Source organism: Neovison vison, chromosome 6 (genome assembly GCF_020171115.1).
Source record: "Neovison vison isolate M4711 chromosome 6, ASM_NN_V1, whole genome shotgun sequence".
In the NCBI taxonomy this organism is placed as follows: Eukaryota; Metazoa; Chordata; class Mammalia; order Carnivora; family Mustelidae; genus Neogale; species Neogale vison.
Genome location: NC_058096.1, coordinates 147266902 through 147289844, shown reverse-complemented (window position 1 = coordinate 147289844; position 22943 = coordinate 147266902). Strand labels below are relative to the sequence as shown.

Below are 22943 nucleotides of genomic sequence, written 5' to 3'. Positions count from 1 at the left end.
TCCACATGTACACATGGTTCTCAGTTTTTACAAAGTCAGCTACATCAAATACCTCCACCTTTGGAGATTATCCTTCCAGGAGTTAGTGATTCTCTTATGTTAGCTTGTTCCACAGCTATCACTGTGGAACTTTTCTTTACCTTTCTTCCTGGGTTTGAGTTAGTGTGTGTGTGTTTTTGTTTTTGTTTTTTTTTTCTTTTTTAAAAATTTATTTAGGGACGCCTGGGTAGCTCAGTCAGTTAAATATCTGCCTTCGGCTCCTGTCATGATCCCAGGATCCTGGGATGAGTCCTGCATTGGGCTCCTTGCTCAGCAGGGAGCCTGCTTCTCCCTCTGCCTGCTGCTCCCCCAGCCTGGCATTCCCCCCGTTTGTATTCTTGTTCTCTCTCTCTCTCTCTCTCTCTCTCTCTTTCTTTTTCTCTGGCAAATAAATAAAATCCTTAAAAATATATATTTATTTATTTTTAAAAAAAGATTTATTTATACGAGGGGAAAGGGCAGAAGGAGAGGGAGAGAGAGAATCCCAAGCAGACTCTGCACTGAGCGTGGAGCCTGCCATGGGGCTGGATCCTGCAACCCTGAGATCATGAACTGAGCCCAAACCAAGAGTCAGCTGCTTAACCAGCTATGCCATCCAGGAACCCCTGAGTCCTGTGTCTTAGATCTCTTATCTTCTTTGGGTTTACGCCCTCTTGGTGGAACATATCTTACAGGACTTTTTGTCAGTTGAAGAGGTTGTACAGGAGTGGAGCATCAAGGTGATGACAGTTGTTAAAGTGCCCTCTATGCCTGGTACTACTTTGGTACTATATTGGTACTACTATGCCAGTAGTAATCCTGGAGCTTCTGAATAGTGGTATTTTCTATTTTTCCTGTACCTCTGTGTTAGGGTGTGTTTTCTGGATCTGAGGTCTTCATCTCTCTATGAGTATGTGATAATTTTGATGGAGGGCTTACTCAAATAGTTACCTAAAGAAATGTACGTGACACATTTTTTTTGAGCCATCATATATTTTTTAAAATTTATTTATTTGACAGACTGAGATCACAAGCAGGCAGAGAGGTGGAGGGGGAAGCAGGCTCCCTGCTGAGCAGAGAGCCTGACGCGGGGCTTGATTCCAAGACCCCAGCATCTTGACCTGAACCAAAGGCAGAGGCTTTAACCCACTGAGCATCCCAGGCACCCCAGCCTTCATGTTTGAAAATGTCTCTTACTCTCAAAATTAGAATTTTGAAGGGTATAGAATTCTAGATTGAGAATAATTTCCTTTCAGAATTTTGCAAGCATTGCTCTATTATCATCTTTTCTTTTTTTATTATAAAATTCATCATACACATAGAAAAGTGCATAAAACATATTAATGGCTTAATGAATAATTATAAAACAATCCTTTGTGTAATCTCCATACAGGTCAAAAAGTAGAATAGAGAGTACTCCAGTAGCTGCCATATTTCTCTCTCCAATTACAACTCAGCCTTTCCCTTAACTTTTAGTTAATCATTTCCTTTTCTTTGTAGTTTTCCCATTTATATATGTATCACTAAATGATACAGTTTACTTTTGCCTGTTACTGATTTTATGTCAGTGTAATCATTCTGTATAAATTCTTCAGTTTCTGACCTCTTTTGCTTAACATTATATTTGTAAGATATTGTATTGTTAGTACTGATCTGTATTGTTGAAGGTAGCTATGGTTTAATTTTCATAAGGGCTTGGGGCATCTGGGTGGCTCAGATGGTTGGGCATCTACCTTCAGCTCAGGTCATGATCTCCAGGTCTTGGGATCGAGCCCCACATCGGGCTTCCAGTTCAGTGGGGAGTCTGGTTCTGCTTCTCCCCTTGTTCCTGCTCTATTTCACTGTCTCTCTCAAATGAATAAATAAAATATTTAAAAATTTTCTTTCATAAAAGCTTATGGTATTCTATTATATGAGTATACCTCAATTTATCACTTCTCTTTTTTTAATGTATTTTTAAATTAATTTTTGAAATTTTTTTATAAACATATAATGTATTTTTATCCCCAGGGGTACAGGTCTGTGAATCGCCAGATTTACACACTTCACAGCACTCGCCATAGCACATACCCTCCCCAATGTCCATAACCCCACCCCCCTCTCCTGACCCTCCCCTCCCACCAGCAACCCTCAGTTTGTTTTGTGAGATTAAAAGTCACTTATGGTTTGTCTCCCTCCCGATCCCATCTTGTTTCATTTATTCTTTTCATACCCCCCAAACCCCCACGTTTCATCTCCACTTCCTCATATCAGGGACATCGTATGATAGTTGTCCTTCTCTGATTGACTTATTTCGCTAAGCATGATATGCTCTAATTCCATCCACGTCGTTGGCAAATGGCAAGATTTTATTTCTTTTGATGGCTGCATAGTATTCCATTGTATATATATACCACATCTCCTTTATCCATTCATCTGTTGATGGACTTCTAGGTTCTTTCCGTAGTTTGGCTATTGTATCACTTCTCTTTTGATGAACATTTTGATTAATTCCAGTTTGGGCTATTAGAAATAATGAACAACCTGGTACACTTAGCCCAGCTATTATGTGGACAATTTCTTTTCTTTTTAAGATTTTATTCTTTATTTGAGAGAGAGATGGAGAGTGCATGCACAGGTGTGTGAGGTGGGTGGGGGGATGGGGCTCAAAGAGGAAGGGGAGAGGGACAAGCATATTCTGTGCTGAGTGTGTGCAGAGCTGAACCATGGGTTTGATCTTTCAACCCTGAGATCCTGACTAGAGCCGAAATCAAGAGTCAGCTGTGTAATGGCCTGAGCCACCCAGGCGCCCCATATGTGGACAAATTCTGGGTTATATATGTAGGTGTGAAATTGCTGGTTCAGAGAGGATGAGTTTTTTCAATTTTACCAGATTCTCTTCTTGTTTCCAGTGTTGCTTTTGAGAAGCCATTATGATTCTTGATCGTTTGGATGTGGAAGCTTTTGTAGGTTCTTTTCTTTGTCCTTAGTGTTCTGCAATTTCACAGTGGTGTATCAAATTAGTTTTCATCTGTGATAGTGGGCACTCAGTGGGCTCTTTCAATATGGAAATGGATGTTCTTCAGTTCTGAATTATTTTCTTGAGGCTTTCCCTCTTCTGTGTTCCTGTTCTCTTTCTGGAACTTTCTTTTGAGAGGACTAGTCCTCTAATTTTTTAATTTCACTTCTGTTTTTAATCTCTCACTATTTTGTTTCACTTTCTGAGTTTTTCTCATCTTTATATTCTAGCCCTTCTCTTGAGTTTTCATTTCTTAGTACCCTGTTCTTATTTCATGGGTGTCCTATCTTATCCCTTCTAGTAAATATTTTGTAGTGTTTTGTTTTCTTTGCATAGTCTTTTCCCTTTAAGGTGCTTTTTTCTGATTTTTGGTCTCTTTTCCTCAACTGTCTGGTAATCCCTGGTTATCTGTTCTTAATTAGGAATGGGAAACTGAAAAGCTAATTGAAAGCTCTAAGAGTGAAATTAGGATTTATGACTTGGAGTTTCACTGTAAGGTGATCCAGTAGAGCATTTGTTGAAGGAATCCTGGATATTAGTATATTTAGGAATTTTCCTTTTTCACTGGCCAGGTTCTTCCGCCTCAAGGGTAAGGACCTTGCTCCAACTTGAAACCTTCAGGAAAGGATTCGGCATTCTAGATGCCATTAAGAGCATTTACGATTCATGGGAACAGGTCAAAATGTCAACATTAATAGGAGTTGGAAGAAGTTGATTCCAGCCCTCAGGGATGCTTTTGAGGGGCTCAAGACCAGTGGGAGAAGTAACTTCAGATGTGGTAGAAATAGCAAGAGAACTAGAATTAGAAGTGGAGCAAGCCTGAAGATGTGGCTGAATTGCTGCAATCTCATGATAAAGCTTTAACAGATGAGAATTTGCTACTTATGAATGAGCAAAGAAAGTGGTTTCTTGAGATAGAATCTATTTCTGTGATAATGTTGTGAAGACTGTTGAAATAACAACAAAGAAAAAAAAGAAATAACAACAAAGGATTCAGAGTATCACATAAACTGATCTAATAAAAGCAGCATCAAGGGGGTGTCTGGCTGGCTCAGTTGGAAGAGTGTGTGACTCTTGATCACTGAGTTGTGGGTTTGAGCCCCATATTGGGTATAGAGAGTACTAAAAAAATTAAATTTAAAAAAGGCAGCAAGGTATGAGGGGATTAACTCCAGTTTGTCTCTTCTTTTTAAGTAAGCTCTATGCCCAATGTGGGAGCTTGAACTCATGGACCTGAGATCAAGAGCTGCATGCCCTACCAACTGAGCCAGCCAGGTGCCCCAGAATGACTCCCAGTTTTTGAAAGAAGTTCTGCTGTGGGTTAAAATGCTATCAGACGGGCACCTGGGTGGCTCAGTGGGTTAAGCCTCTACCTTCGGCTCAGGTCATGATCTCGGGGTCCTGGGATCGAAGCCCACATCGGGCTCTCTGCTCAGTGGGGAGCCTGCTTCCCTTTCTCTCTCTCTGCTTGCCTCTCTGCCTACTTGTGATCTCTCTCTCTCTGTCAAATAAATAAATAAAATCTTTTAAAAATGCTATCAAAGCATCACATGCTACAGAGAAATTCTTTGTGAAAGGAAGAGTCATTTGATGTGCTAGGCTTCACTGGTGTCATATTTTAAGAAAGTGCCACAGCCACCCCAGCCCTTAGCCACCACCCCAGTCAGTCAGCAGGCGTCAACATTGACGACCCTTCAGCAACAAAAATATTACAACTCCCTGAAAATTCAAGTGATGGTTAGCACTTTTTAGCAATGAATTATTTTTAAATTAAGGTATGTACTTTTTTTAGACATAATGCTGTTGCACACTTAATAGACCAGCATGAAAGGGTGGTACACGCAGAGTGATCTCCAAAGGCCAGAGGAGCCATAAGACTGGAGAAAAAGGCCAAGTCAAGCTTGACAAAAAATGGTTTATTAAAGGGACTTGCAGACAGAGATGTGTCTTGAGTAGCTACAAGTTGATCTCTGCAACCCTACCTTATAGCTTATAAAAGCTATAAGACCTGCTTTTATAGCCCTAGAGGCTGAGGAGTAAAAGCTGGGAGACCACCTGGGAAGAAATGTTTGAGAATCACAGTCCAATCTCCAGAGCTGATCAAGGACATTACGCCCTAAGGATCTAGTGAAGGGTATGGCTAAACAGAAGGAATATGGTGGGGGGTACTGTGCTTAAGAAAGCTTCTGATCACAGAGTGGTCATCATGGCGGATTTGTCCAAGATGACTTTAGTTTGGTTCACACACTCCACCTCTCAAATCTGGCTCTCACAATCTCCCATGCCCACCTTTTCTGCAGTATTCCCTCTGCCATCAGAGAGTGGCACTTGTCAGTAGCTTCCTTTGCCAGACTGTGTTCAAGTTGAAGGCATAAACCACAGCAGTAATGTAGATAGCAACAGGAGAAGAGACCTATGAAAAGGGGAGCAAACCACATATCTAGCATGAATCTCATTGTAAACCATCCACATATGTCTATGTTCATTGCAGGAAAGGGTCTCCTTTATCAGAACATGAGAAGCAGCAGGCTGAGGATAAAAGAATAAATGTGTAGTAGGTACTTGTCTAGGGGAGATTCTCTCCCTCTGTTGAGATGTTGTTATTGCCTCTGCCCTTTGTCAGGAGCACAGAGGTAGCCTGTGGTGCACGAGTAGGTGGGACATACCAGGCATGTTGCCCTGTGGCCAAAGAGTCAGCCTGTACATGTAAAATTAAAAGTGGTACAAACAACCATGAAAGGCGACTTAAAGCCTTTCAGTATAGGTGCTTGTCTGGAATATGTATGTGTTGACTGTTTTCGGCCCCAACTCCAGCAGGAACAATGGTGACCTCCTTAGCTCTCTCGAGCATTTCTTACTGTGGCAAGAAATGGTCACCACAGATGGTCTTAGTCGAATTTAACAAGTGTATAGTTTCCGGCAAGACTTGTCTATCCATGCAGCCATGGCATCTGTAAGAGAGCTCTGAGTTGAGCTTTAAGAATGCCATTCTTCTTTTCAGTTAGCCTGGTGGCCTGTGGACTATAGGGAAAATGAAACCACCAGTGTACGTCCTCACATCATATCTAGTGAAATGTGTTTCCATATCACAGTCTATCCTTTGAGGATATCTGTACATGGCACTAAGTTGTTCTAGGGCATTGATGGCGGCATTTTGATTGGCCCTTTTACAGGGAAGGATTTAGATGAGCCCTGGCTATAGCCACACAAGTTAGGGTGTTCTTTTTCCCTTGACTTATGGTTAGAGGGCTTATATAATCAGTTTGGCAATCTAAAACCAGTTTGATTGCATGATGTATGTATCTTGTGATGTGTGGAACTTTTTAGGTCTCAAATGGGAGCAGATCAGTTACTGATACTGCTTGGAATTCAGTATAGTAAAGGGGCATGCCAGCTCCCCTCATTATGTTTCAATCCCCCTTACATTGCAATGCCCACTGCTTATAAAAGCATGCAGCCAGTTCTGAACTTTGCATGGAGGTAAGGGCCCTGCTTTTTGCTAAGGTGTCTGCCTCAGTATTCCCATTGTGTGAGACAGGCCTATGCACTGAGACATGAAAAACAGTATGGGAGGCAGCAGGGTCCTATATTCCATATATCCTTCCATAATTCTCCCCATAATGGTTTTTGTAAAACTTCCCAGTCAGCCTGAGCCCATTGGGCCCTTATAGAAAGCCTAACTATCCATGCAGAGGGTAAGGGGTCAGAGTTCATGTATACCTACCATCTAGGCAGCTCTCAGTTCAGCCCATTGGCTGCTTTTATTATCTGCAATCTCAAACTGGACAGTATCAGTCTGAAGTAGGATTATTCCTGCAGTTTAGTGACTAGGATTCCTTCTAGGAGAGCCACCCATATACCAAGCATTTTCAGGAATAGGATGTGTGCCTTTTACTTGTGAGGGGTTTCCATAGGAGGCTTTTGGGGGATGGCCATTAAAGGTTTCATATTCTTCTGGCTCCAAAATACCATGTAATTCAGCTCCCAGGGGACTGTTGGCAAGAACACTCTGTTGTGGGTAAGCATGCTATCTTTGCAACGTAGGGGCTTGTCTTACGGCCAGTCTTGTGAATATATAATCTAGCCACCCTGTTATAGGCAACCCAGTCTGGACGGTTACTGGAAGAGCGGCAGTTAGGGGCTCTACTTGTTGAAGGGCCTTATAGCCCTCTATACTTACTTGTTCAGTAGGAAAATATTGGATCTTTGTTCCCTTCCAGAGTTGTGATCAGAAGTTCAACCGGGTTAACTTTCTGTGCTGTTCCTGCCAAAATGCCCAGCTTATCCCATTTGGCATTGTTGGTCACATCTAGGGTCATGGGGACAATAGGTAAAGGCATTCCTGGGCCTGTGCTTGAGTAACTAATAGCTTCATCAAAGCCAGCTTGATGTTCTTCCTGATGCCAGTCAGCTTCCTTTTTCACCAGATGGTAGAGAGGGTATAGGCAATGTGTTAAATTGGGCTAAAGGCCCTATAGTACCCTGGAGATCTAGGAACCCCTGCAATTGCTTAACTGTCTGAGGGATGGGAAACTGTTGAATCTTGTCAGTCACTGAGCCTTGTCAGTTAACCTGACCAGGTGACCCCCAAAAACTGGACTACTGGCCCAGTGCCTTAATCTTTTCTGTAGCTTGATGGCACATCCTTGCTTGTTCAGATGAGAGCAGAGACTGTTCAAGTAAAGACAATAACAGAAGTCTCCAAAGGTTAGCATCACATCATTGACATATGGTACCTTTTAACTATGAGTAGTGGTGGATATAAAGACAAGTCATGAGCAGGCCTACCATGACAGATAGTGGAGCTAGGCAAATATCTTTGTGGCAATGTCTGGAATACCTGTTGTCAACCATCTCATGTGACTCAGGATGCAAAGGATACTAAAGAAAGCATTGGGGGGCAGGGGAAGGCACCTGAGTGGCTCAGTCAGTTCAGCTCTTGGTTTCAGCTCAGGTCATGATCTCAGGGTGATGGGATCAAGTCCTGCATCAGGCTCTGTGCTCAGCCATGAGTCTGCTTGAGATTCTCTCTCTCCCTCTCCCTTAGCTGCCCTCCCACATATGCTCATGTGCATGCGTATACCCTCTCAAATAAATTTTTTTTTAAGATTTTATTTATTTGACAGAGAGCATACAGGCAGTGAGAGGGGCAGACAGAGGGAGAGGGACAAGCAGGTTCCCTGAGCAGAGAGCCTGATACAGAGCTCTATCCCACAACCCTGAGGTTGTGGAGGCAGACACTTAACTGACTGAGCCACCCGGGGGGGTGGGGAAGGTAAGCCTTGGCTAAATCTGAAACCACATGGTAAGAGCCTACATACACCATGTACATTCTGTTCAGTGATTTGGGTAATATTAGTACAACCTTATTTAGTTCTCTATAATCTACGGTCCTTCTCCAGGTGCCATCTGGTTTCTTCACAGGCCATATAGCGCTATTATAGGGAATTTGTGCCGGGCTGATTATTTGTACTCTTGCTAATTCCCATATAGTGGCAGGTATTTCCTTAAATCCTTCTAACAACCAGTATCGCTTTAATTTATAACCTGGGAGGGAGTAATATGGGATCCCAACTTGCATTTCCCCCTTAATAGTTTTAATTAGGGGCACCTGGGTGGCTCAGTCAGTTGAGCCACTGCCTTTGCTTTGAGTCATGACCCTGGAGTCGTGGGATCGAGTCCAACATCGGGCTCCCATCTTCATGGGGAGTCTGCTTCTTCAACCTTCTCCCCTCTCATGCTCTCTTTCTCACTCACTCTCTCTCAAATAAATAAAATCTTTTTTAAAAGATCCCTTTAGTTACTGTAAATTAAATGTGAAATTCTCCTACAGAGCTTTGTAGTAATTTTTCCCAGAAGAATATCTATGACTAATATATCCTTCAGTATTGGAGAAACGAAAACCTCATAAGGAGCAGTTGGATTTTTATTCTCAAGCACACTGTTGTGCATTTTCCCCTTATGCTCTTCTTTTCTTAAGATTTTATTTATTTATTATTTTTTAAAGTTTTATTTATTTACTTGTCAGAGAGAGCACACAAGCAGGCAGGAGGAGCGGCAGGCAGAGAGAGAAGCAGGGAGCCTGATGTGGGACTTGATCCCAGGACCCTGAGATTATGACCTGAACTGAAGGCAGACACTTAGCTGACTGAGTGACCCAGGCATCCCAAGATTTTATTTATTTGTCAGAGAGAGAGAGAGAGAGAAAGAGCTCATTAAGCAGGGGGAGCACCAGGCAGAGGGAGAAGCAGATTCCCCGCTGAGCAAGGAGCCAAATTTGGGGCTCCATCCCAGGACCCTGGGATCGTAGACACGAGCCAAAGGCAGATGCTTAACCGACTGAGCCACCCAGGCTTTTCCCTCCATAAGTGTTGGTGGCTGCCCTAAATGCCATTCTGAATTGCCATGAATTAGGGTACATTCTGCTCTGGTAGCCACTCAGGACATGGTTTTTTGCTTATTTTATGGTGTCCAGTAAATTGTGAGCTGTACTCGGAACCTCCTGTTGCCCTCCGTTACTCTTACACGGAAGCAACCTTGGTCCTATCCCTGGTCTCTCCGGGCAAGGGGGTACCTGGCCCTGGTAAGAAATCACTTGTGGCTTAGTTTTTTTCCCAGGGGTGGATAGAGGGCAGTGACTTAAATTGCTGAGCAGAAGTAAACTCCTTCCTTGAAGCCACTAGAACAGTATTTGGTTGGCAGTCTGTCTTTTCTCTGTTTATGCCCACTGCCAGCAGTTTATGCCACATTTGCTTTTGGGCTACCCTAATGGCGCCTTTGTTTTACAGTAACCTTATTTCTAACAGCTTTGATTACATATATTACATAAAATTCTTAACGCTCAGAAACCTTAATTTCTAGTAAAAACTAAGTAAGCAATTGTGAACTCTTATACCAGCATTCTTCACTTAGCAAAACTTGAAGGTTCCAAGACACCAGGAAGATTTGGGAAGCTAATTAAAAAGTTTGCCTAAAACTTTTTATCTGTTCAGTCTTTGTGTTACTAACAATTATGTCTAGATGACCTGTGAAAATTTCATGAGACATTAGACAAAATCAACCAACATTCTAAGTCATTTTTGCTGACAAACTGTAATAGATGAATATGAACTCAACTAGTAAATTTGATTATTGGAATCATATTTGATGTTGATAACTCCGAAGACATACCTGTTTTAAATAAACCAACAAACTTAAAACTTTAAGAAAAATTATGTTAGATCACATGAACTTAAAGAACATTTGGGTTAATTTTTATTATATTTGAGAATTTAAATTATATAATGCTTAATTTTCTTTAAGCCAATTAAATAGAGGTTTCTTTTAATACAAATTTTAGCAATACCATCCAGAGGTAGAAAATACTACATAACACATACCTATGGACACACATACATACAGATACAGAAACTTTATAGCTTCTGTTTTAAAATTACTGCCATGAAGTAGGTACAAAACTCACTCAAATGTTGCATCTAAATTTGTTTTTTTGGTAGATGGAATAAGGTAAGGTAAGGTAACCTGTATAGATGGCTTAAGCTTTTTCCACTTATGTTTGGAAAAAAACACTTAAGATTTATATGTCCTTTTAACAGACAGAAAACCAAATTCTAATTTTTCATCAACTTACTTTTGATATTAAAACTCATTTTAATATAAATCCATTTTAATCTTAGCCAGCTTGGTGACATATAAAATTCCTTTCCAAATATTCCTTTTCCACAGACCTTCTACAATTTTCTCCATTCTGATTTTGTCCTGTTTTTTATTCCTCTCCAGACTACCAGATCCTCTTTAGGACAGAATTATTTTTTTATTCCTCAATAAAAAAGCATCTCCATTTTTCATACCTTCTCCTACTGAAAACACATCCTACTTTCCTGGCATACAAAGACGTTTCCCGTGAGTTCCATGTTTTAGCATCCCAGACTGGCTTCAAATGATGGCTGTAATCTGAGGTTGCCACATTTTATGCCCTCCAGGGCACACAAAGCGACAGACACACTAAAGTCTCAATTTGTGCATCCTGGTTTTAGATAGTATCTACCAAATTAGGACCCAAAAGGGATGTAGATAGTCTCCTGTCCTTCTCCAGTTGTAATTCTTTCTCCAGCTCCTTTATTTCACTTCTGCCCCTAACCAGGCATTGATGGCATCCTGAAGGGCCCATAGGAGCAGCCAACCCACCATTGCTTGGTGGCCTTCCTTACCCTAGTGGATCATGCAATATGATTATTAGATATTACATATTAGATATTAGATATTAGAGCTATTTGTAATAGCTCTAATCCATATGGCATTTTCAGAGTGTCCCCATGCAGAAATCCATAGCCATCAAGCAGACAGACTGTGCCTTCCCACATTGCTGTGGTCAGCCACTCCAGGGTTTCCCCCAAAAGAAGCTTCATTCCCTTGCCTATTCAGTTTCTGGGCTCCTCCTGGCTGGTTCATCAACTGTTCTGTGAAAGGGAAGTAATAGGCAAAATGATATTCGAAGGCCAGAGGAGCCATAAGACTGAAGAAAAAGGCCAACAAGTCCAACTTGACAAAAAATGGTTTAAAGGGGCTTCTGAACAGAAGTCCCTCTTGGGCAGCTGCAAGCAAGTATATCTCTGTAACTCCACCTCCTATAAGACCTGCTTTTACCGCCCAAAGGCTGAGGAGGAGTACAGGCTGGAAGACCACCTGGGAAGGAATGTTTGGGAATCATAGTCCAATCTCCAGAGCAGATCAAGGACATTATGCGCCAAGGGTGTGCTTAAGGGTGTGACAAAGCAGAATGGGGCAGGGAAGACTGTGCTCTGGAAGGCTTCAGATCACAGAGTGTTCATGGCAGATTTGTCTAAGATGGCATTAGTCTGGTTCACAGAGTAGTGTAAACTAACTTTTATATGCACTGGGAAAGCAAAAAATTCAAGACTGATTATATTGTGATGCTCATTTTATTGCAGAGGTCTGGAACAGAACCAGCAAATTTCTGGGATATACCTGTATGTTTTATTGGCATAGGATGTTATTCACATGATTTTATTTCTGGATATAGCTCATATTTAAATAGAAAGATAGTTCCTGGGGCTCTAGATAACCTATCTTATAAGCCTCTTCACTGTTCATTAAAATTCAGAGTGTTAATCTCCCCTTAATTCCGTTATCAACAAATGATTATTGGATACTTGCTATGTACACAGAATGGTTTGTTTCTCTCAAAGACGTGGGACTAGTTGAAGAGACAAAACTCATACAAATGCCACAAACAAAAATGCATTTTAAAAGGATCACTCAGTCCAGAAGGGAATAGAAACTAGGACATCAGTTATGAGATGAGTTCATTCATTCATTCATTCAGCAAACATTTACTAAGGCCTTTCTAGGTATGTAAGTCAATCTGCTAGTCCTCAGAGCTGTAAAGACAGATAAGCCAGTGTTGGCTCTCAGCGTTGACAGTCCCATTTTTGAGGGGAAAGATAAGGAAAAATTGAAGTGTAAGGTGGTATTACTGGTACAAGGGACAGGAGAGGATCTGTAGAGTTCACATTTCAGTGCCGTTTGGGAAGGAGGTCTTTTAGCAGGTGTTTACTGAGCTATTGCAGTCGTTCGGGTGAATATAACAAGCCAACAGGAATGAAGGAGGCAACAGATAAAAGAGGTGTTCCAGCAGCAGAGTGGCTGATTTTTGATAACTTTCATCCACTCTTCTTGGTCAGCAAGAACTCTGAAGACTGCCAGGGAGAGATGGCGATAAAGGGAAGAAAGCAAGGAGGAAGAACAAGTGCAGGGAGGAGAGAGAGGTTTTGTTAGTTTGAAGTCCTTGCGTTACAATGACATTCACATATAAATGCCCAGTAGGTACTTGAGAACTAAAGCCTAGTGCTCAGGCCCAGACACGACATACCAAATTTTGAGTCCCTTAAACAGACTCTGGAAATACTGGAAGTTGTATAGAATAAAGGCAGCAAAATTACCACAGGTTCTGTCCTTGGCTGTGATGGAGAAGAAAATGGAAGTACTTAGTTGTTGAAGCTGCTTTTAAAATCTGCCTTTCATTCTCCAATTTCGGTACTAAGTTCTTTGACTTTGTAAACAGTTACTTTTTAAAAAATACCTACTACCAAGTCTCATTGCCAAATTTTTATTTCTACTTTTATTTCTAATCAGACGAAATATATTTTAATGCCACTTTGTTCACTTACTGTAACAACTACCTTTCACTTTAAAGAAATTTAGTAAATGGAAATACAATTCTTACATGTAGTAAATAGGGAAACCTCTAGAAAGCAAACTTCTAAAGGAGAGGAAAATACTAATTGGTACTGAGTTATCCAAAAAGAATAATATTTTTTCTTTATTGAGGTTTAATTGAGTTAACACTTCATTAATTTCAGGTGTACAGCATAATGGTTCAATATGAGAATAATTTCTTTTTAACCCCAGGAATGGAAGATTGTGAAACAATGGAAGATGTATATATGGCTTCAGTGGAAACAGATCGGGGAGTAAAGGAACAGTTACATCTTTATGACACCAGAGGTTTACAGGAAGGTGTGGAGCTTCCAAAACATTATTTTTCATTTGCTGATGGCTTTGTTCTTGTGTACAGTGTGAATAACCTTGAATCCTTTCAAAGAGTAGAACTTCTGAAGAAAGAAATTGATAAGTTTAAAGACAAAAAGGAGGTAAGTGGGTTTGTTAAAAATGCTAACATGAATTGTAATATTTAACTTGTAGCATGGACTTTTGGGCAGTAACAATATTTAAAAAGCCTTAAATTGTATTCATGTATCTATAATCTTCATATTTTTTCTTAGCCCAGGAAATACAGGATTGAATGAATTCAGTCAGGACCAGCGTTTGACTTTCTGCTTTTGCTTGCTGCCATGTGCAAGTTGAATTTTAATGACATGATGTCTCAAATACTACATAGTTCACTTCATATTGTTTGGGATCAATGTTTCCTAGGGCTCTCTTTATCTCGTTGCCTAAACAGGATTTTCAGCCTTAGCAGAAAATAAAAAATATAAACATAAATACATATAAATAAATAAAATGATTGGATTATACTCATTTACTACTTAGAAATAAGCTCCTTACTGTGATCTGTAGCCTTAAATGATCCAGCCCGTACCTATCCTCTTCGTCTTGTTTTTATAATTTTGTTCCTCTGTCACTGCACTCTGGGGACACTGGTCTACTTCTTGTTTTTGTTTTGTTATTTGTTGTTTTTTAAAAGACTTTATTTATTTATTTGACAGAGATCACAAGTAGGCAGAGAGGCAGGCAGAGAGAGGGGGGAAGCAGGCTACCCACTGAGCAGAGAGAGCCTGATGTGGGGCTCGATCCCAGGACCCTGAGATCATGACCTGAGCCGAAGGCAGAGGCTTTAACCCATTGAGCCACCCAGGTGCCCCTACTTCTCGTTTTTTTCAATGTGATGACTTTGTTCCCCTCTTAAGCCTTTGTCAATTGCTGGTTCCCTTCCTGGAACTCTTAATGCAGCTCTTACCCCATATCTTCACATGGCTGACTCCCTTTCATCTAGGGAACCACATAATGTATTGGTTAACAGTGTTGGCTAAGATGTTCTTAACCTAGATTTTTATATTTTATTTATTATGTTAAACTACTTATTTTGAGATAAGTGTTGATTCACATGCAATTGTAAAGAAATTATAGAGATCCCTTACCCAGTTCCACCAGTGCTAACATTGTATAAAACTAGTATAATGTTACCACCAAGACATTTATAGTCAAGATACAGAAAACGGTTCCATCATTGCAAGGATCCCTCCTGTTACCTTTTTTTGCTATAACCACTTTCCTCCCATCCTGTTCCCTTAATCCCTGACTAATCTGTTTTCCATTTCTGTAACCTTGTCATTTCAGAAGGGTTAACATAATGGAATCATACAGTGTGTAACCTTTTGGTATCAGCATTTTTCAGTCAGCACAATTCTCTGGAGGGTCATCGAAGTTTTACATGTATCAGTAGTTCATTCTTTTTTATTGCTGAGTGATAGTCCATGGTATTTATGTACCAAAGTTTATTTAACCATTAACTCGTCGAAGGACATCTGAGTTGTTGGTATTTTATTATTCTGAATACTTATTTGCTTTGTGAATAGATTACAGTCACAAGGTTCAGTTTTCAAAAGACATAGAGGCAGGTAGCGGATGGATGCTCTCCTCCCACCCATTTTCCCCACCGAAACACATAAATGCTGTTGTTATTTTCTAGGGTATCCTTCATATTCTCCTCCCTGCCCCCCCAAAAGTTGAAAGAGTGATTCATTGACCACTCATATTTGGTACTTGAATCTTGGGTCTGCTTCTCAACTTTCTGCCTCAGTGTCCTTAATCATAAAATGGGGATAATAGTACCTTTCTCATATGGTTGTTACGGAGATTTTAAGAAGCACATTCATTCAGCAAATGCATATTGAGCAACTACTATATGCCTGGCATTGTTTTAGGTAAGGTGCAGACAATACAACAGACAACACACACATTTGTATCACAAAGAGTCAGATGCTATGTAGAAAAATTTAGAGCAGGATGCAAGGGTACTATTTTTCTGTAGGGCCATCTGGGAAGGCCTCCCTGATAAGGTGACTTCTAGCAAAGATTTGAAAAAAATGAGGTAGGGAGCCAGACCCGTGTGGAGGCTCCAAGTGGGGGAACTAGCAGGCGCAAGGGTCTGGGAAAGTCTGCTTTGTCATGTTCAGGAACAACAGTGAGGCCAGACTGGGCTAGGAGGAGGATGGTAGGAGATGAGGGCCACACTTTGGATCAGAAGCCACTGGTTTTGAGCAAAGGAAAGACATAATAGATTACGTTGCTTTATTTATTTTCATGTTTGATTTTTAAAAGTTGAATAGGTAATGTTTGCACATGGTTCAGAAATAAAAATGATATATAAAAAGGACTATTGTGAGGTCTCGTTCCCACCCCTATGCTCAACCACTGAGTTCCTTTATCTCAAGCATACTATTCATTTATTTTTTTATTCATTTATCGATTGATTGATTGTAAGCTCTGTGCCCAACATGGGACTTGAACTCATGACCCTGAGATCAAGAGTCATATGCTACACCACCTGAGCCAGCCAGGGTGCACCTCAAGCATGCTTTTTAAACTATTTTATCACTTTACTTATTCTGCAGCATCCTTCCAAAATTTCTATTAATACAAGCAAATAGGAATATACATAAAGTTTTCCCCAACCTCTACTTTCTTACACCAAAGGTAGGACAGTGTTATGCACTTTATTTTCCATGTAATGTATCTTGGGAGTCCTTTCCATAGCAGTATTCAGATTCCTTTAAAAAAAAACAAAACTGATGCATATTTGTTGTATGGGTGTATCATCCATACTTATTTTTTTAAAGATTTTATTTATTTATTTGACAGATCACAAGTAGGCAGAGAGGCAGGAAGAGAGTGAGAGGGAAGCAGGCTCCCCGCTGAGCAGAGAGCCCGATGCGGGGCTCGATCCCAGCACCCGAGGATCATGACCTGAGCTGAAGGCAGAGGCTTTAACCCATTGAGCCACCCAGGCGCCCCTGTATCATACTTATTTAACCAGTTCCAAACTGATAGGACACTTGGGCTATTTACAGTCATTTGCTATTATGAACTATGCTACAATGAATAATCTTACACATTTATTATTTTGTATGTTTTATAGTTGTAAGATCAGCCAAAATGGGGTTCTTGAATCAAAGGATATATTCTCAAATTACTGACCATAACAAGGGTATGAAAGTACCTGTTCTCCAGTCTTTTTTTTTTTTTTTAAAGATTTTATTTATTTATTTGAGAGAGAGAGACAGTGAGAAAGAGCATGAGCGAGGTGAAGGTCAGAGGGAGAAGCAGACTCCCCATGGAGCTGGGAGCCCGATGCGGGACTCGATCCCGGGACTCCGGGATCATGACCTGAGCCGAAGGCAGTCGTCCAACCAACCGAGCCACCCAGGCGTCCCCCTATTCTCCAGTCTTGACAACGGTGTGTGTTTGCGGATTTTGTGCATTTTCGGGGTGAAAATGGTACTTAGGGGGTGCCTGGGTGGCTCAGTGGATTAAGCCGCTGCCTTCGGCTCAGGTCATGATCTCAGGGTCTGGGATCGAGTCCCGCATCGGGCTCTCTGCTCAGCAGGGAGCCTGCTTCCCTCTCTCTCTCTGCCTGCCTCTCCATCTACTTGTGATCTCTTTCTGTCAAATAAATACATAAAATCTTTAAAAAAAAATGGTACTTTAGTAGTTTCAATTTCCTTAATACGAATAAGGCTAAACATCTTTTGACTTGTTTTAAAAATGTTCATTTTGGCTGCTGTGTTGACAACAGACAACATAGCTGGGGAACAAGGTGAAAAGCAAGTTTTGTGAAATGCTATTGCTCCAGAGTACTTAAAAACAGTTACCAGTTGAGGAGAAACCACTTTATTTATTTTTTTGAAAGATTTTATTTATTTGACAGAGAGAGATCACAAGTAGGCAGAGAGGCAGGCAGAGAGGAGGAAGCAGGCTCCCTGCTGAGCAGAGAGCCCAATGCGGGACTCAATCCCAGGACCCTGAGATCATGACCTGAGCCGAAGGCAGCGGCTTAACCCACTGAGCCACCCAGGCACCCGAGGAGAAACCACTTTAAAAAGCAGAGAGGTCAGACTGCGTCATGGTGCAGATAGGTCGGGAAAGCTGAGGACTAGCATGTGGCCAGTCTTTAGAAGTTTTTAAAATAATTAGAGTAAAACAGTGAGATGAAGTTTGATTGGACGGGATATAAGGAATGGACACAGCAAAGATAAGCTCTTTGAAAGAGTTTTGAGTCAAAGGGTAAATATATTGTCCTTTAAAGGGAATCAGGAGCTGAAGAAGAATGTGTAAAAGAGAGAACTTTTTTAGACAAAGAGCTAGTGTTTGCATACTCATGGAATGATTCAAAAGAGGAAATTGATGAGGAGGGGAATAATTGCCGGAGTGATAGTCTTATCTGGGGTAGAAGATGGTAGGTTGTTAGATGTGGTGGTGGATGCAGGTGAAAGTTCTAACTGCTTGTTTTCCTACTGAAATAGTCCAGACATCAGCTGAGAGAGTAATGTGGGGAAAGAAGAGATGTTGGAGGTTGAAGAGGGCCAAGATAGGAGCTGTTACAATATTTGCTGGGGAACACCAGCTCACTTCAAGTCAGTCCAATTCAGAGTTAAGGTTGGGGGGGGGTGTTGACCAGGTGAATATAATGGGATGATGATGGCAAGGTAATAAATTAAAAGAATCTAAACTGGGCTGAGAACTTAGGACAGGAGAGGGATTGAAGGACAGTGATAAAGGTGGGTGAGCCAGTGGGTTGTAGGTCCTTCTGGTGTTGAGGATTGTTGTAGTTACGGCGTTAGGCATGGACTAGGAAGGCAGAGGTGGGAGTGGGATTCCTGGAATTGGGACCATGTAAGGGAGCATTAATAATGACAAGAGTAGGGTGTGTTCATGGGAGTAAATGGCCAAAGTCAGGAGGAGGTTAAGGCTATTTGGGAAGGGTCATCCATGTGGTTAGTGAAGTCACTAGGACTTAAGATAAAAGTAGTGTGGGGGTGACCATGAGCCAGGTCTTTAATGAGTAGCAGTAGGATGGGGGTGGGAAACACACAGTGGATAGTATAGACTAATAGTACCAGCCTTCAGTTTTAGGGTTCTTAGAGAAGGACATTATTGGAGAGGGCATTGAGGGACAAGGTTACCCCTTCCATCCCATGCTCACTGTGGTGGTAAGTACTACAGAGCTGAGCCAGTTTCAGCTAAAAAGGTGAAGGGAATATTCAAAGCAGATATGGGGACAGAAGGGGGTTTTGTTGAGTCTAGGGGCAACATGGAACAGTTTCTGCAACTGGATAGGTCAGGGTGGGCGATGGGAGATCGGAATAGGAGATAACATGTAAAGCTGAAAACATGAGTGATGAAGAATGACAGGAGGGCCTGAAGGGATAGATCCTGTTGAGAAATGAAGGAATACGAGAACTGCCAAGAAAACGAGAGCTCTGGGCCTGCTGTTCCATCCTACCTGGGAGGCACGGTCCAACTGGAGCACAGAGAGCTGTCTTAAGGCAGAAACACAGCAGTGGCTTGTATGTCCTCGTTCAAAACTGTTCCTCAGAGGTGCCTTCTGTACCAACTCTTACTGCCCTTCTACTTTCCATGATCTTGTTTTATTGTCTTCTTTATATAGTCAAGGGCCTGAAAATTGGATATTCTCTCTCCTCCAGACCTCCCCTCCTCCTGAGCTTTGACTGCCTTGTGACTGCCGTGTTCTGGTGGCCTGAAACTGCATGGTGTAGAATAAGCATTCAAGCTTAAGGGAAGGACTGACTGCCTTACATTTAGTGTAAAAATACTGCTGTTGGTCCCTACATTCGACACGTTTAGCACTTGCATCAGGCACTTATTTGTGATCGGGAATAATGTGAACGGAGTAACAGTTCCTGTTCTCATAGAACTTACGTTCTAGGGGTAAACTCTCACAGCCCCAGTCCTTTGTTTTTTTGAAGTAGGTATTGCAGATTTCCCAAACAGCAGGTATAGCTACACTGAAATGTGGACACATTTCAGAAACTGTTGTCTGTTTCTTAGGTATTAATTGCCCCAAGTTTAGCTTCTATTCATTCCTGACTTAAGTAACTTCACTTACTGATGACTTAAAATGTTTCCTAGTTAAGAAGGTGTAGAGCATCTGTATTTTTAACAAATATGCATTCAGGAAGAATGAGGTTAATGTCCTACTAAATTGACTCAGGTCATATCTGAGAATCAGTTTTTTGTTTTTTGTTTTTTTAAGATTTTATTTATTTATTTGAGAGAGAGAGAGACAGTGAGAGGGAGCCTGATGCGGGACTCGATCCCGGGACTCCAGGATCACGCCCTGAGCCGAAGGCAGTCGTCCAACCAACTGAGCCACCCAGGCGTCCCTGAGAATCAGTTTTGAAGCAGCAATTCTATTCAACAGAACAGTTCTCTTGATTTTTCTGTTTTGCTTAGGAACTGATGTTGGCGAAGTGTAATCTTTTTTCTTTTCCTTTCAGGTGGCAATTGTTGTATTGGGAAACAAAATTGACCTTTCTGAGCAGAGACAAGTGGATGCTGAGGTGGCACAGCAGTGGGCAAGAAGTGAGAAAGTGCGCCTGTGGGAGGTAACAGTTACAGATCGGAGAACACTGATTGAGCCATTCACTCTCTTAGCCAGCAAACTTACCCAGCCCCAGAGCAAATCAAGCTTTCCTTTGCCTGGGAGGAAAAACAAAGGGAACTCTAACTCGGAAAACTAAAAATCAGTAATGCTACAACTGTTTGTTGAATAGTGATTGCCTTAGGTGTCCGTGAACATATTTAAAACAGGCCATTTGCATCTACTTTTATCCTTAGGAAACTGTTAAAGAAGTAATTTAAGTAATTTAATGCACTTTAGGTTATAAATTATTTGGACTAAGTTTATTGCCTGATACGAAATAATAGATTTGCATTGTCATTGTTTGAAACTTGTCCCTGAACTTAGCACCTTTGCTGTTTTGTTGTACTTGTCTAAACAGTAAAATAAAGTTTGGGTAGTATGCAGATGTACCTGTGAGCAGTAGCTCCACAACCCCCAACTTGTTCCAGAAACCCATTTTTCTATATAACTACGCAAACTTACTAGCTTAAATATAATTTTGTTTTTAAGAAGTTCACTAATCATCTAATGTCATTTTTAGATCACAACCAGTAAACAGTTTAGGTGTTAAACTAAATTTTATCTCATGGAGACCCTGCTAAGTAGAACAAAACCCATGATTTAACTTTGTTCAAATTATATGTTTAGCATGACTTGAGGTAGTAGGTGGTATAAATATGTTCAAAGCATTTGCTCTTTCTTTAGAAAACTGCTAAGCACTGAAAGGCACTAAAGCTTCCATTTTCCACAAGTATTACTGTGCCTTTTGCAGTAGTTTTCTGAATACACAGTCATGTGGAATAAAACAGATCATAAAAATATTGGAATTAAGGTATCTTCAGGTTAGATACCGGAGTTTGTGCTGTGGTATTCTTTGAAGATTTTGGCAATATCCGAGCCGTCGGACTAACTATATTTTGCAAGTTGACACTATTGTACTTAGTATTTCAACTGGCAAAGCAGCCTTTCTTTTTTTTCTTTTTCTTTTTTTTTTAAAGAAGTGGGGGCAGGGAGGAGAGGGAGAGGGAAAGAGAATCTTAAGCAGGTTTCGTGGCTCAATCTCATAACCCTGAGATCAAGACCTGAGGCCACAGTCAAGAGTCGGATGCTTAACCAACTGAGCCACCCAGGCTCTGTCAAATAGCTCCCTTAGCTATTTGATTTATATATAAAATATGAAATAAGCTGTTCAGCAAAAAGACATGTTAAAAAAACTAGTACACTATAACTTTTTTTTTTAAGTAAACTCTACCAATGGGGCTCAAAGTCAGGACCCCAAGATTAAGAGTCTCACCCCGTATTTAAGTGTAATACTTTTAAGGCTAGCTACAGTGGATTTAGTTGGTTCATTTCTGTGAGAGTTCAAACCAAGAACTGTATAATAGAAAACTTGTAAATCAGCCAGTGTTGCTTCTGTTTAATTGGCTAAACCTTCTCATCACAATTTGGGGGGGTGGGCAAAAAACTATTCAGATAATGGTTAAGTCATTACCTGAGGTTGATCTCGGTTTCTTTCCTATTATTTTTAAAGAGATGAAGAAATACTTTTACAGTGATTTTAAAAAGTCTCTGGAGTACACGCAAAAAAAAAGAATTGCTGGATATATATATATACACACACTTATATATATATATACACACTTAGGTACTGCCAAATGCCCTCAGATGTATTAATTTAGCCATGAGAATCCATCTCTGACCTTTTCTAAGACACCTAAGAAACAGAGTAGCACACCAAACCTAACCTAGGTCCTTGCACATTATTCAGTGTGTAGTACTTGTAGGTTGTGTAGTAGCAAAGCCTTACCAAGTTTAGAAGAATCTACAAACTACAAACACAGGCAAAATAAAGTGAATGAATACAGCAGTGTTAGGTGGTTGTTTTAATATTGTTTATTAGCACAGTAACAAATGCAGACTTAAGTAGTCCACAACATATAACCAATCCACTGAGCAACTCCTATTTCACACCTTACAGTTAACAGCTTAAGGTATTTTACTACAGGTTTTCACAAGTCGTGATTCAAACCTCTTATCTTGTCACAATAAAGTAGATTGGCATATAAAATAAAATACATAACTACTCATTTCCTATATGGTGTCTTATAGCCACGTATCCATTTTATATATATGAGATGACAGTCTCTAAAAACTGTTAAATATCAATGTTCCCTCCCAAGAAAGGAAAACAAGTTCCAATTTTTTGAACAACAACAAAAAAGTGTAGTCTTGAAGGATTTTACATAAATGGCCATGTGTGTAACCTGTACAAAATTAAGCTATTTTAAATTTACAGACTACAAGCAACTGAACCCAATGTCTATTCTCTGTACTACATTTCAGCTAATATTGCAGAACTAATGACGGTTTTAAAAGTTGCTATTACCAATTCTGTTTACTGTAGCAAGATACCTTAAGTTACAACAAAATCTTAGGAAATAAGACTGAATAATATCTGTTATAGAAATACCCTACTCTTTACCAACTCCCACCCTCCCCCACCCCTTCAAAATCATAAGCAGCTCTCTCTGTGACAGACAAATAATGTAAGAATGTGAAAACCCAATTTATGTAGCGTATCTCTTGGTCCACTGTCTGGCCATTCTGTCATGTTCTGCTCTGTTGGTCATATACTGAGTGGCAATACTTCCCACCAAAGGGTCAGCTGGAAGAAAAGAATGTAGATTACTTTGGAGAAAGGAAAAGAATGTTTCAAATTTTAGCAAATAAATCAGTGACGGC

The 22943-nt window shown here is 40.6% G+C and overlaps 2 protein-coding genes across 9 annotated transcripts in view; one reads left to right on the top strand and one right to left on the bottom strand.

The window, feature by feature from the left end:
- The window catches only part of NKIRAS1 (NFKB inhibitor interacting Ras like 1), a 70243-nt gene that overhangs the window by 9874 nt on the left and 37426 nt on the right, over window positions 1-22943 (top strand). For all 8 annotated transcript variants that reach the window (XM_044252551.1, XM_044252547.1, XM_044252546.1 and 5 more), the window contains exons 3-4: window positions 13448-13689; window positions 20077-20184. In XM_044252551.1, coding sequence (XP_044108486.1) covers window positions 13448-13689; window positions 20077-20184 — 350 coding nt within the window. The remainder of the gene's footprint in view (window positions 1-13447; window positions 13690-20076; window positions 20185-22943) is intronic.
- UBE2E1 (ubiquitin conjugating enzyme E2 E1) overlaps window positions 22072-22943 on the bottom strand; it is an 86439-nt gene continuing 85567 nt past the window's right edge. Inside the window, exon 6 of the mRNA XM_044252556.1 lies at window positions 22072-22866. Coding sequence (XP_044108491.1) covers window positions 22769-22866 — 98 coding nt within the window. The 3' untranslated portion in view covers window positions 22072-22768. The remainder of the gene's footprint in view (window positions 22867-22943) is intronic.